This window comes from Pelophylax lessonae, assembly GCF_965119305.1.
Source record: "Pelophylax lessonae genome assembly, chromosome: 6".
NCBI lineage: Eukaryota > Metazoa > Chordata > Amphibia > Anura > Ranidae > Pelophylax > Pelophylax lessonae.
Window position 1 is genome coordinate 25,669,823 of NC_138773.1, and position 15,699 is coordinate 25,685,521.

At 43.0% G+C, this 15,699-nt stretch overlaps 1 protein-coding gene across 1 annotated transcript in view; it reads left to right on the forward strand.

Moving 5' to 3' along the window:
* Nucleotides 1-15,447, forward strand: part of LOC309558506 (nuclear factor 7, ovary-like) — a gene marked incomplete at its 3' end in the record, with an annotated part of 54,191 nt that extends 38,744 nt beyond the window's left edge. Inside the window, exons 8-9 of the mRNA XM_082261586.1 lie at nt 1,246-1,385; nt 14,894-15,447. Of these exons, the coding sequence (XP_082117712.1) occupies nt 1,246-1,385; nt 14,894-15,447 (694 nt within the window). The remainder of the gene's footprint in view (nt 1-1,245; nt 1,386-14,893) is intronic.
* Nucleotides 15,448-15,699: the final 252 nt, after the last annotated feature.

Below are 15,699 nucleotides of genomic sequence, written 5' to 3' on the forward strand. Positions count from 1 at the left end.
TTATGTACTGTACAATACCAATGTGCTGCAGGTGAGCGTGCATTGCACTCAAATGTGGATAGCCGGTGGATAGATCCTTGATATGGAGCACTGAAGTTGATTGAAGAAGCACTGCATGTTAAAAAGACTCAGGGATTTATCATTTTTATCACTGGAAGAACATTTTCTCATATTTTTTCACTATTTTTAAATATAGTTCATATTTTTTTTTTTTGAGATTATCTTTTCACATTGTTTTTGGTATTTTTGTTCCACGGTACACGTTGAGCACCAACCCGCCCTTTATTTCTTCATTCTTATTGTATTCGGTCTTTCATTAATGTTTGTATTTGTAACCCCATCATGGGTTTATAAATATCCTACATCAGTGGTCCTCAACCCTGACCTACAGGGCCCACTAACAGGCCAGATTTGCAAGATAACTGAAATACATCCCAGGTGATATAAGTTGCTGCTCAGTGATTGCAGTACTCTAGTCTGCATCTCCCCAAGGTAATACCTAAAATCTGGCCTGTTAGTGGGCCCTGTAGGCCAGGGTTGAGGACCACTGTCCTACATTGTTGCTTACACAGAATAGCACACCACTATAAGACTCGATTCACACTACCGTGACTTGTCAGGCGACTTGTCAGCCTGACAAGTTGCGCTCCCTCGCGGTCCATCGACTGCTACAGGACCCGTTCTAATAGGAGCGACACAAGTCGCCCCGACTTAGAAAAAGTTTCCTGTACTACTTCGGGGCGACCTCGGAGCGACTTGCATAGACTTCCATTATGTGAAGTCCATGCAAGTCGCGCCAAAGTCGTAGTGCAATGTAATGCACAAGTCGCCCCCCGGTAGGAAGGAGTCGTGCCGCCCCAGTGTGAACAGAGTAACACTATTTGTTTTGTTTTTTTTCAAAGTTTGAGTACTTGATTTGGTGGTAGCAGCACTTCACTCACTCATTTATTTATTCACATGCTCACATCATTCTTTGCTTTGTGGTTATACCGACAGCTAGACATAGCAGGACACCAGTGCTACTTATAAGTTGCAGCGTAAATGCAGCAGGATAAAGCAAAAACTGTCTCTTCATTTCAGGCTACAAAGCAACAAAATGTGATTATTTTAAAGGGGGTGTTTCTTTTCTCTACCTACTTTAAAGGTTTATGGTGGTGCGCCCTTTTTCTTGTTTTATGTATATATCTCCACACCCCCTATACCGATTAACACCTTCTATAAAGCCCTTTTCCCCTTTTCTTTCAGGTGTCAGGATCAGAAGAAAGAGGCTTTGTCACCTGGGAACACCGTCATTGACAAGGAGCTGAGCCAAGATGCTTACAAGGTTCCTATTCAGGCCTCAATGTGGGAGGAAATGAAGACTTCCGTTCTTCCAAGTGTTCCAAGTAAGTTCTGCCCCTTCTTTTGATTACGGATGATCTTTTCACAAGTGAGCGGTATGCTTTGCTGTGGACTGGGGTCCTGAAACTGCAGTTTGTTCTCACTGTGGTTGGTGGTAGCAAAAAACTTAAAAAATGCCCTTTCTAATGGTGGAAAGTGGGAGTAACAAAATGACTCGGCATCAGTGGGAGTAGAAATTACATTTTGTTGTCAACGATTGAGAAAAATGCCCGGCATTAGTCTGGGGTGAAATATTCCTCCTGCATTAGTGACCAATGGGTGGAATCGCACTCCATAGTTTGGTGTTTGGATTATGAAAGTCCCTTATTGACACTTGAATATATACATTCTATGATCTTCTCTGCTGTCTGGATGACCACAGGGGGGATCTTCACTCCGCCTGTGGTGCCCAAGATACATTACCGGGTACTTCGACACTAAAGTACTGTTTTTACTTCCCATTTAGAACCACTTTGTCTAATTTATATTGCTCATCTGGGAAACATTGGGGTTTTATTGTTTAGTATTTAATGCGTTCCATGTTACTGGTATATTCTGCACTGTCTGAGGCCGGGATTACACCAGGGTGGAGATAATCCCCCTCCGACCTCTTCTGCGATCTAATGCACCATCCCTGCCCCTTTTGCAATGGATATTAAAGTGGAAAATGAAGATCACTTTGTCCTATCAGTATAGCTATGAAAAACAAAAAAGTGCTTCTACTGTTTAAAATCCAGTAATGCTGTCTCACCCTGCTCTGCACATTCTCCGTTGTACTCTATTGGCAATGTGCAGAAAATGTAGAGGCTGATCTGACAGCCTACAGTGAGTGGGGAAAAGTATTCGATCCCCTACTGATTTTGTATGTTTGCCTGCTGACAAATGATCAGTCTATAATTTTAATTGTAGATTTATTTTAACAGCGAGAGACAGAATAACAAAAAATAAAAAAAAAACGCATTTAAAAAAAAAAAAAAAATGAATGGATTTGCATTTTAATGAACGAAAGAAGTGTTTGACCCCCTTTGCAAAACATGACTTTGACCTCCGACTGCCAACAAGGGTTTTGCCACCAAGTACTGATTCTTGTAGTTGGCCTCCAGATTTGCACACCTCTCAGGAGAGATTTTGTCCCACTCCTCTTTGCAGATCCTCTCCATTAAGGTTTTGAGGCTGATGTTCGGTAACTCGATCCTTCAGCTCCCACATATTTTCTATAGGATTAAGGTTTGGAGACTGGCTAGGCCATTCCAGGACCTTAATGTGCTTCTTCTTGAGCCACTCCTTTGTTGCCTTGGCTATGTGTTTTGGGTCATTGTTATGCTGGAATAACCATTCACGGGCCGTTATCAATGGCCTAGCTGAGGAAAGGAGGTTCTCAACCAAGATTTTACAGTACGTGGCCCTGTCCATCCTCCCTTTGATGCTGTGAAGTTGTTCTGTCCCCTTAGAAAAACACCCCCACAGCATAATGTTTCCACCTCCATGTTTGACAGTGAGGATGCTGTTCTTGGGGTCATAGGCAGCATTCCTCATCGTCCTCCATACACAGTGAGTTAAGTTGATGCCAAAGAGCTTGATTTTGGTCTTGTATGTTCACAAAACTTTCACCCAGTTCTCCACTGAATCATTCAGATGTTCATTTATAGCAAACTTCAGAGGGGCCTGTACATGTGCTTTCTTGAGCAGGGGGACCTTGCGGGCGCTGCACGATTTCAGCCCTTCATGATGTATTGTTAATTGTTTTCTTGGTGACTATGGTCCCAGCTGCCTTGAGATCATTGTCAAGATTCTCCCGTGTAGTTGTGGGCTGATTCCTCACCGCTCTCATGATCATTGAAATCCCACAAGGTGAGATCTTGCATGGAGCCCCAGACTGAGGGAGATTGACAGTTATTTTATTTCTTCCATTTCCGTATAATCGCGCCAACTGTTGTAACCCTCTCACTGAGCTGCTTGGCGATGGTCTTGTAGCCCATTCCAGCCCATTTGGATAGGTCTACTTTCTTGTCCCTGACATCTTTGGACAGCTCTTTGGTTTTGGCCATGGTGGAGAGATTGGAATCTGATTGCTTCTGGGGACAGGTGTCTTATACAGGAAACAAGCTGAGATTAGGAACACTCCCGTTAAGAGAATGCTGCTAATCTCAGCTCATTACCTGTATAGAAGTCACCTTGGAGCCAGAAATCTTGCTGATAGGGGATCAAATACTTATTTCACTCATTAAAATGCAAATTAACTTATAACTTTTTTTTTTAATTTTTCTGGATATTTCTTTTCATTTGTTCTCACTGTTAAAATAAACCTACCATTTAAAGTTAGACTGATCATTTCTTAGTGTGCAAACCTGCAAAATCATCAGGGGATCAAATACATTTTTCCCTTCACTGTAGGGATTTACTGCTCCTCTGGGCTTCAGCAAAATGGCAGCTTCCAGCAAGAAAACAAATGTAACAATGCTGGAGGCAATTTACTGTATTTTCTGGCGTATAAGACTACTTTTGAACCTCAAAAAAATCCCCCAAAAATGGGAGGTATGCCGAGTATAATATCTCCAAGGTAACCAAAGTATTACCGGTAGATCATGTAATAGGGGGGTCGTCTTATACACCGAAAAGTACGGTACTGCTCACACTCATTTTGGTAGCATCATTAATGTGCAATGTATGCTCCTTGCTAAAGAACATATTTTTTTTTTTTTTTTTTTCATCAAGTAGTAATGGGTAAAGTTCCACTAAAACACATGGCATGCAGTGAATATATGTACTTTATTTTATTGAAATGTGATTTGCCTCATACATCCGACATATAAAAAGTTGGAGTAAAGTAAACTATCTTCATTAAAAACCTCACTCCTTTTCATGAAAAAAATGTAATGGACGCTCATTACAAAAATAAAAAAAAAACTATATCTTGTGCAAATGAAACCAAACCATTTTAATTCTGCTCAAGTCTACTACTGTTACTACTACTACGACTAAAAAATGAGAATTACCACCTGCTATTATGGAGTGGCAGCTGTGCAGAGAACGATGATGCAGATTTTATTATGGGCCAACAAGTCGAGACACGCTAAGCGGTCGGTGCTGCAAGTTGCTTTTTATTTTACAATTTCGTTCAATAGTAAACTATTGATTGGGACGGGGGGGGGGGGGGTCTGTATAGTGAATGTAAATGTTTTAATCAGCCCCTCATGGACCCCAGGTTAAAAACCCCTTCCCAACTGGATGGTGTAAACCCTTGCACGCTTGCAGTAAATCTGCTGCTGACGAAGTGCGCCTCTTGTCTTATGCAGCTTTGGCTACCTCTTGCTTCTCTTAAAGTATATAAAAAGTCAACATATTAAAAACAAGCCAAATGGTACCTCAGATTGCCTCATCTTTCAGTGTTTTATTTAAAATCACCATAAAAGTACCCATTTTCTTCATATTTGTTTGTGTTCATATATCTGCCCTAACCCTCAGTATATGTCAGTTTCCCTCTGAGCGATGGACCTAGATTTCCCCCTGTGCTGAGCGATGCACCTAGATTTCCCCCTGTGCTGAGCGATGCACCTAGATTTCCCCCTGTGCTGAGCGATGCACCTAGATTTCCCCCTGTGCTGAGCGATGCACCTAGATTTCCCCCTGTGCTGAGCGATGCACCTAGATTTCCCCCTGTGCTGAGCGATGCACCTAGATTTCCCCCTGTGCTGAGCGATGCACCTAGATTTCCCCCTGTGCTGAGCGATGCACCTAGATTTCCCCCCTGTGCTGAGCGATGCACCTAGATTTCCCCCTGTGCTGAGCGATGCACCTAGATTTCCCCCTGTGCTGAGCGATGCACCTAGATTTCCCCCTGTGCTGAGCGATGCACCTAGATTTCCCCCTGTGCTGAGCGATGCACCTAGATTTCCCCCTGTGCTGAGCGATGCACCTAGATTTCCCCCTGTGCTGAGCGATGCACCTAGATTTCCCCCTGTGCTGAGCGATGCACCTAGATTTCCCCCTGTGCTGAGCGATGCACCTAGATTTCCCCCTGTGCTGAGCGATGCACCTAGATTTCCCCCTGTGCTGAGCGATGCACCTAGATTTCCCCCTGTGCTGAGCGATGCACCTAGATTTCCCCCTGTGCTGAGCGATGCACCTAGATTTCCCCCCTGTGCTGAGCGATGCACCTAGATTTCCCCCCTGTGCTGAGCGATGCACCTAGATTTCCCCCCTGTGCTGAGCGATGCACCTAGATTTCCCCCCTGTGCTGAGCGATGCACCTAGATTTCCCCCCTGTGCTGAGCGATGCACCTAGATTTCCCCCTGTGCTGAGCGATGCACCTAGATTTCCCCCTGTGCTGAGCGATGCACCTAGATTTCCCCCTGTGCTGAGCGATGCACCTAGATTTCCCCCTGTGCTGAGCGATGCACCTAGATTTCCCCCTGTGCTGAGCGATGCACCTAGATTTCCCCCCTGTGCTGAGCGATGCACCTAGATTTCCCCCTGTGCTGAGCGATGCACCTAGATTTCCCCCTGTGCTGAGCGATGCACCTAGATTTCCCCCTGTGCTGAGCGATGCACCTAGATTTCCCCCTGTGCTGAGCGATGCACCTAGATTTCCCCCTGTGCTGAGCGATGCACCTAGATTTCCCCCCTGTGCTGAGCGATGCACCTAGATTTCCCCCCCTGTGCTGAGCGATGCACCTAGATTTCCCCCCTGTGCTGAGCGATGCACCTAGATTTCCCCCCTGTGCTGAGCGATGCACCTAGATTTCCCCCTGTGCTGAGCGATGCACCTAGATTTCCCCCTGTGCTGAGCGATGCACCTAGATTTCCCCCCTGTGCTGAGCGATGCACCTAGATTTCCCCCTGTGCTGAGCGATGCACCTAGATTTCCCCCTGTGCTGAGCGATGCACCTAGATTTCCCCCTGTGCTGAGCGATGCACCTAGATTTCCCCCTGTGCTGAGCGATGCACCTAGATTTCCCCCTGTGCTGAGCGATGCACCTAGATTTCCCCCCTGTGCTGAGCGATGCACCTAGATTTCCCCCCCTGTGCTGAGCGATGCACCTAGATTTCCCCCCTGTGCTGAGCGATGCACCTAGATTTCCCCCCTGTGCTGAGCGATGCACCTAGATTTCCCCCCTGTGCTGAGCGATGCACCTAGATTTCCCCCTGTGCTGAGCGATGCACCTAGATTTCCCCCTGTGCTGAGCGATGCACCTAGATTTCCCCCCTGTGCTGAGCGATGCACCTAGATTTCCCCCCCTGTGCTGAGCGATGCACCTAGATTTCCCCCCTGTGCTGAGCGATGCACCTAGATTTCCCCCCTGTGCTGAGCGATGCACCTAGATTTCCCCCCTGTGCTGAGCGATGCACCTAGATTTCCCCCTGTGCTGAGCGATGCACCTAGATGTCCCCCTGTGCTGAGCGATGCACCTAGACGTCCCCCTGTGCTAATAAGGATAAGAAGTGAGGGAGGAGCTGTATTTGCAAGTCAGGACTGAGCTGCTTTCAGAGCTCACACTAACAGCGCATGCGCACTACAGGAAGAGTGCAACCTACAGAAATTTACTGCACACTTAAAGCTGAACTCCGGGCACAAAACCTTTAAAAATATTCCTCAACCACGAAGGATCTAAATCTACTTCAAACACTAAATGCTTCTGCAAGGCCTGATGAATATAGCAGTGAGCTTTGCTGTTGGAGGGACCCAGGGAACTCCACCCGCTACAAGCTTAGATACAAGACCAACCAACCCCACAACAGGTGAGCAATAGCAGATTCTAGGGAAGAATACACATGAATGTATTTTCACAATAGTTGCTTATCCTGGAGTTCAGTTTTAATGAAACGGCTCAGCTATCCATGTGTGACCAACACTTGGGTGATCAGGGATTTCAGTAGCAGCGGAAGAGCGTTGGCCTGGACCTCCAGTGGTTATCGGGAGCAAAGAAGGATCACCAGGTAATTTATTCTCTAAAAATATTATCACTGTGCATATTTTTTATAGAATGTTGCAGTAGGATTTATTTATTTATTTTTTTTTTTGCTTGGAGAAACCTTTTAAAGTTGTTTAAGCACACATACCAAGTGAAATGACTGGCCTTGGGTAATACACAAGAGATTAAATAAATCCTACACAAGATGTACCTGTTTATCTTCAGCACTCATTCCTCCAGTCTTTCACAGTACAGAATATACACCACATTCCCTCTGTGTCAGGGGGCATGGATCTAATGCCACACACTGCAGAGCAGGGAGTGTAACCGGAGACCCAAATGGAAGGAATGAATACAGCCCTCTCTACAGTCTCATACGGAAGCATGCACAGCTGTCGGTCAATCACCTACTGGGTGCTGGAGGAGGGGGACCGGTCTGTCTCCCATGATTCCCTGGTGTCCAGTTAAATCGTATAGCAAAGGAGGGAGTAGACTGAAATCGCACTTTGCTTTGAGACTAGCGCACACTATAGAGGGTTATGTTTTTGTTAATTTTAGAGAATTACAACCACTTTAACAAGTCTATTGTAATAATACTGATGGGCGGGTGTGGTTACATTCCAAATTGATGTCATATGATGTCCCACTCTTGTGCCTCGTGAATGCAGGTCATTGTACACAATTACTCGCTTCTTTATAGCCATTGTTTACTATTGTGATCTCTGTGATTGGTCACTGTCATCATGTGCTACAGGACCAATCGCAGCAAACCTTTACCATCTGTGGCCAATCACAATGGTATGCAATGGCACATAAATGGATGGCATTCACAAAGTAAAAATGATTGCTTAAACAATTGAGTGTAATAAGCAATAAGTGGGGAAAAATACTGAGCGCCTCCCCAGAGCATAACCGTGTTACTATGGTGACGGTTTACAGCTCTGGTGACAGATTGTAAGAAACAAATTTTTAGGTTTTAAAAAAATTGTAAAGTGACAACTAATTTCTTCATTTTCCAAAAAATTGTAACAAAAAAATTGCAACTTCTAAAACTCACCATACCTTATGCTAAATACTTTGGACTGCCTAAATCCAAAAAGGGGTCATTTGGGGGGGGGGGGGGGGGGATCTGTACTGTCCTGTCCTGTAGTTTTCAGGCCTCAAGTAATGAGATGGTCTGTCAGTACATCAGGATTGATCACTTTTACAATGTAGAGATCATAGACTCTGTACCTTTCCTACAGAGTAAATATACACTGATTTGGGTTATTTTTTTTTTAACAAAAATGCAGCAGAATACATTTTGACCTAAACTCATGAAGAAAGATTTATTTGCAAAATGTAATATCCAAAACAAACTTTTTTTTTTTTGTTTTTTAGTTTGGGGCTTAGCAAAAAAAAAGTAGGTAGTGATTAAGTACCACCAAAAAAAGTTATCTCAAAGTGATTTCATATGGGTACAGGACCAAAAGGAATTCCCCTTGGGTGGGACTTTTTAGGCACCAAATTTAACACATGAATACAAAAAAATATATAAAAGATTAAATTCTTTATTAAATTACACAAAGTGAGTAAAAACAATAAGCAAGCTGTAAAATACTTCACATATACAGTAGAACTTGAGACCACATATCCCCCGGGTAGTCACCCGACGCGTTTCGGAGTATGAAATTGAACTCCTCCTTCAGGGGTGCCCTTGGAGGGTGGTATAGTTCACTGTGGTGATAAGCATAGCCTGCCTGGAGATTAAAAACAAATGGTCAGCATGCCAATGTTGTCCATCAGGGGTGCCGCTTTGGTTGTCTTACAAATGTTGGAATCGTGAACAGATTCCCGGGTAGAAGGTATCAGAATTTACATGCTGACCAGTCTCAATTAGAGGCTGGGTGGGAGCAGCTGAAACCTCATGTGACAGCAGATCTACAATCTCAACAGGATATTATTCACAGAGAGCATAGGAGCCCAGGGAATCCTGTGTGTCCGGCAAAAGAGCAAGCATATGGGTACAGTGTTGCATGACTGAGTGTCATTCAAAGGCCTCTTGTACGCTGTACTGATGTTCGAGTGTCTTGTTTTTTGGATGCAATTTCAGGATTTTTTTATGGGCATATTTGCGTGTATTTATGCTCTTATTTGTGTTTGCTACATTCCTAGGGAAAATTCATTATTCTCTATTGCATCTATTTGCGCTCATTTGTACATACCAGTGCAAAATACTTTTTCAATTATGACGTTTATTGAAGTTTCAAGGTGAGATCATACAATACATAATCAAACTAACATCTCATAGCGTATTCAAATCTGTTCTTACATTAACTTTTCCATAACTCAAATATATTCTCCTAGATTCCTCTCACCTACACTTTTCTATAAAACAAATCAACCCTAAACAAACTAAAATACTACCTGGGGGGAACAAATATATATTTTTTTTTTTTTACTAAGGCGGCATTCACACTTGAGCATAGCGTTTTGTACCGCGATTTTTACCGCGATTTTTTTCAGGCGTTTTTCATTGACATCTATCAAAAGCGCTGGTAATCAGCCCAAAAAGAAGCTCATGTACTTTTTTCAGCTACAGGCGTTTTGCAAAACGCTCAGATGTGAACAGGGGCCATTTAAATGAATGGGGTTTTACTTGTTGGAGCGTTTTTGGAAGCGTTTCTTTTGAGCGTTTTTGGAGCTGAAAACGCCCAGGTGTGAATGGAGCCTAAAGAATATGCAGCGCTTGTTTATATTCCTTTGTGTACAGACACATTGTAAACAATAAGTTGCATTTTAGACCAGGAATAATAAAAATGCTGTACTGAGTGTGTTCAAGCTGCAGTGTGCAAAAGGCCAAAGTCTGACAGCGCTGAAAGTTGGCCTGGGCAGCTAAGGGGTTAAAGGGTCTGGTATTGAAGCGGTTAGGCAGTAAATAGTGTCGTACCCACTTCACCTTCTTGCTTGGGCTAATTTTCTACCCTCCTGGTCAGTGTGGATTGATCCGAATTCCAATTTGAGACATTTAACCAGTTGATAAAGGCTCCTTTTTTGTTTTGAGGACATTTGTAATTCCCTCATCTTGTACGAGGTGACCAGGTTTGTGACGTGAGAGAGTAGTAGTACTGCTCTGCAGTCAGCGTAGTTCATGTCAGAGGCGATTCCTCTGGCGTTAGCGACGAGTATTTAAAGCATTTTTATTATCTTAATTAAAATAAAATAGCATATCAAGGTACCAGTGCACCCTCTTAGATTGCAACCCAATACAAATTCTCAAATTATATTTGTAAGGTGGGAGCGTGTGCTACAGGCTTCTGACCTTGCAGCGCAACATGTCTGAATGATGAAATGTTATGGACACGACACGCCAGGAGTGTGAGAGTCTGACCATCCCAGGATGGGGCCCGCATCAACCCAAAAATCCGCCGTAGTGTGTGGGGGGTAAATGTTTACTCACACCGTACCAGGAACACAGGTGGGCGCCATCTCCGGACAGGACCCCTCTCTGCCGAAGTGGAGGAGGCTGTTGACCAAATAGGAACGCTGCGACATAGGCCTAGACACGGTCGTGTGCGACCTTGCAAGACGTTTAACTTGCGGGGCCAGGCCCCATCCAGTGGGACTGTCGCGGCCGACCCAGCACGGAGCTAAGGTCTGCATGCGCTGACCACTGGATCTAGATTATCCAGCCCGTCGCCCAGATCCCTCGTAGTTGCTTGTAGATCTCACAGTAAAAAAAATCCGGAGAAGCCAGCTAATAAAAAACCATCTACATAAGAAAAAAAAACTTTTTATGCCAGGACCAAAGATCCCAGCAAGGAACTAGGTCCTTACTCCTGTTTAGGCAGATTAAAACTGGGACGTCCTTACTGATATGGATTAGAGGACTGCGTCCGTCAAACTTGAGAGAGAGAGATTTTACGGTAAGTCATAAATCTAGTTTTTGTTACAGAATTATTTTTTTTTTTTTTTTTTTTTTTATGTATAAGTTGAGATGAATTTACATTTGCATTAAAGCTAAACTCAAGGCGCAAAACAAATTCATTGTTATACTCCAATAACCTCAAGGCCTATAAATCCACTTTGCTTGCAACGAATTGCCTTAACGCACCCAGACTTTACCTTGTAAATCTAGTGCAAACCCTCTGCAAAGAGCAGAGCTATGGGAGGGACCTAGCAGGCTCCACCTACTACAGGCAGGGTGGAGACCAGACCAGTCACCCTGCGCTAGGAAAAAGCAGCAGTAACGGGCAGAGTTGTATAAAGTACTCGAAACCCATACTTGAGTAAAAGTACAAGTGCTCGATCAAAAAGTGACTTGAGTAGAAGTGGAAGTGCTCGATCAAAAAGTGACTTGAGTAGAAGTACTAAGTATTCAACTTTTTTTGTACTTAAGTATTGCAAGTAGTTTTTTTTTTTTTTTTTAATTTTGCTACTCAACTACTGAAAGTAAAAGTACAAGTACTGTGTTATGTAGTTATTAAAGAAAGAAGTCAAAAGTTTGAACATCATATTGTTTTTTATTATTTCAAATGCAGCTTTTATTTATACATTCAGTAGCTTTTATTTTTGTATGCGCTAATACACTTGTTTGAACTTCATGAAACCTGCCATCTACTGTTCTGGCAGTGGTAATTTTTATAATTGTAACGAGTAACTATGCAGCACAAAAAAAAAATATCGGAGTAGAAGTATTGAAATCATTGAAAAAATGTAGTGAAGTAAAAGTGGAAGTAGGAGAAAAAAATTCTACTCTAGGAAAGTACAGATACCGCCTTTCCGTACTTAAGTACAGTAGTGAAGTAGTTCTACTTAGTTACTATACATCTCTGGTAACTGGTCCCTTGCACAGAGGCAATGTTTAGGTATTTCACGCTGTATTACTGCACAGATCTGGGAGAAATACTCAGTGGATACCAAGATTATAGTAAGAATACACATTGCACGCAGACAAAATTTATTTAAATTCAGCTTATAAATCGGCTCCATTCACACTTTTGTGACTTTTCATGCAACTGTGGACATCGAAATTGTATATACAGTCACAGCCCATTCTTTTTTTATAACACCCAATCAGTGCAACTTAGTCTCCGTGACTTTAAAAAGGTGACTGCACTACTTTGATGCAATTTTTGATGCAACTACGATTCGCAGAGTGTTAAGTCGCACTGACCTTAGAAGTTGCACTAGTGTGAATGGAGCCGTAAAGAGTAACTCGACTTTTGAGAAAAATAATTTCCCTCTGGGTGATCTATGTTCATTGCAACAAGTTTAACACATTTTGTTGCAGATTTTTAGTTTTGTTATTCTGAAGAAATAGCGGTCTGTTTATGTGCAGAAGGGTATTTTGTATGGAAATGATTTTATAATTATCAACTTCTGCACCTTCAGGGTTCTAATCTTATCCCTTTAGACAGGATTTCCTTTTTGACAGTATCTCGACAAAACTGAAGCATCATTGCAAAGGCTGCAAAAAAAATGAAGACTTGTGTCTTAGCTCAGACTTCTGGAAAATTAGTGAGCCAATTGAGCCAATCACAGAAGGGAATAACATTTTTTGGAGGGGTGCACTGTATACCATCAGTGTACAGAACACCTCCTGGTTGCATTGTATGTTAGAGAAAATTACAGATCTGCAGGTTGAAAAGGAAATGTCATATTTAATCATTAACTTTATGCAGTTACCCTTTAACATGCAACAACTTAATTGCATTTCTGGGCATTCTATGTAAAACACGTTCAGTGCATCTCTGCAATACATGCACTCCCCCGTCTCTTGAATTTTTTGTTATAATCCAATAAATGTCGATCTGCCAGCCAAGAGGCAAGCCTGGTCATGTAAGCTTTCAGTCACATGACCTGCCTTAATCCTCTTGGACATGCCCTTTCTGTTACGTTTATCTGTATGTTTTGTAAAACTTTGCACATGTTATACAGCAGTGGTCTCCAAAATTTTTAAACAAAGGGCCAGTTTAAGGTCTTTCAGACTTTTGGGGTTTCCTGACTGTGGCCAATGGGAGCGGAAAAGGTCCCAGCATCAGTGGGAGTAAACAATGCCCCATTTTTGGTGTCAGTGGGAGGAATTGCATCTCAGCATTGGTGTCATTGGGCCCAACCGCTGTCATTAAGAGGAATTGTACACTGGGTTTGGAGGGAATTATGCCCCAAGGGTCATATCACTGTATAGAATAGTACCCCAAGAGCCTGATCAAAGAAAGCATAGGGCCACATCTGGCAACCACGGTTATACAGGATTTAAGCAGTACTAACTTTGCAAAACGCCTCTCGATGTAAAATACAGTATTGTTACAATAGAAATAAAGGCAAGATGATTAGGGGGTTTGGTTTGTGGGAGCTTACAACAGTAAAGTGGATTGGCAGCTGTCTGGGGATAGGGTTATGGGGTCCTTCTTGTGGGTTCTTACAACATTAAGGGGAGTGGGCAGCTGTCTGGGAAGGAGTTGGAGAAAGTAAAATTTCATTTGTTGGGTAGAGGTGAGATGAGCTTCCCTGAAGAAATTGAGTTTTCCCTCAAGAAATTGAGAGGATAGCCACACAAATTGGGGAAGGTAACTCCAAAGGATATGAGAGGCTCTGGAGAAGTCCTTTAGTTGGACATGGGGGGGGGGGGGGGACAAGGTGGATAGCATGCAGTCTTGAGTGAAGATTTTGGCTGATTTTTTTTTAGACCAGTGAGTTCACGAAAACAAGTTTTTTTGCTGCCCCCTACAGGACCATAAAGGTTATGCTGCTCCCTTCAGGAGTAGGACACTAGGCAGAAAATAAGTTTGGGCTACGCATATGGGCAATACCAGGGGGTATACCCTCTATATCCCTGCTAAAGGATGTCAGTTTTGTATCAAAGCAGTGTCGGAGACCATGCCAACCCAGCTCAAAATAGAGGGACGGGTATTGCGTCCATCAGTGAAAGGTACGGCAAGACAAAAATCCAATTTTCTTTATCGTTCATTGACGGACACAGTCTTCTGATCTTCATATCAGTAGGAATGTCCCAAAGCAGTGCCATAAAATGAGGGGTGTGACAGCAGAAAAAGAAGTCCTCAAGGCTAAACCATAGTTAACCAGGCAATCTAGAACTCATCAGAACAACAAGATGAGACCCACCTGAAAAACCTACTGATGTGAAGATCAGAAGAGTGCATCAGTCAATGAACTTAAGAGAACAGTATTTTAAGGTAAGACGAAAAAGGGATGCTAATTTTTTGCTTAAAAGCAGACAAAGTGGATGGTTTTAGGTTGCCTTTGCTGGTGGAGGGAGAAAAACTGGAGCTAATCAAGCAAGAAAAGGCAATGCATGTTTTATAAACTGTAAGGCAAGGCCTAATCCCATGTTAGGAGTCCTTTTACTCCAGTCTGATCTCTCTGCTGCTCAGGTCAGTTTCACAGTTGAACTGTAAAAGGGGATGGGAGAGAAGTCTCTCTACCGGGGTGCTTGACATCTGCCAGATATGCGTGCTATAAATGAAATATTCAAATGTTACATTTCATATTTGCCTGAAAAAAGGTAAAAACATAATCTGCCCAACATCGAAAAATATACATTATTTTCTCTGGTTGTAGTAAGTACACAGTAAACTTGTTTAATTCTTCATTACAGAAGCTAAGCAAATTTGGATTGTCGGGAACGCTGTCATAAGCTGGGCTGCTCAGAGAGCCAAGGCTTGCTCTTTTGGCAAGGACCTCGGATTCGAAGGGAAAAACGTTACCGTTTGCTGGATTGGCAAGGCCATTCTGCAGTGGCGTGATTTGCGAACGGAGCTGAGTCAGACAATGGGCATATTAGGAATGCCGAGCATAATAATCATTCACATGGGGGGAAATGATCTGGAGCACTTAAGCGCTTACAAGCTGGTTAGCGCTGTGAGAAAGGACTTCGCTCAGTTCCGCGATGAGTACCCAAACATCAAGTTCGTGTGGTCGGAAATCCTCCCCAGGTTGTCATGGACTTTGACCCCTCTGGATAAGAAGAGATTGGAGTTTAACAGTACGGTCTCAAGGATCGCGGAAGAGTGTGGCTTCGGGGTGATTACGCACGGAGGAATTGAGGAGAGGTTGAAGAGATCTGGTCATAGCCTTGCTGATGTGGAGCTTGACATCTTCAACGCAAACATCAAAGACTATTTGAACAAGACCATATGTGAATTGAAGTAGCAGATTTGATTTGCCCTATCTGTTATTACTGTGTGTATTCATGGTAAACTTTCATTTAACAAGTTTTTTCAGTCCAAATTGCAGAGCGTTTATACACTATTTGGCCAAAAATATCTGGACATCTTTCTTTGAAACCTCCTATTTAAAAAAGCAGAGCAAAAACATTTAAATTGTCAATCCCTTTGCTGCTAAAGCAGTTTCTACTTTCATTTAGATGTTGGAAACAACAAATTAAATTGTGGCGCAAACCAA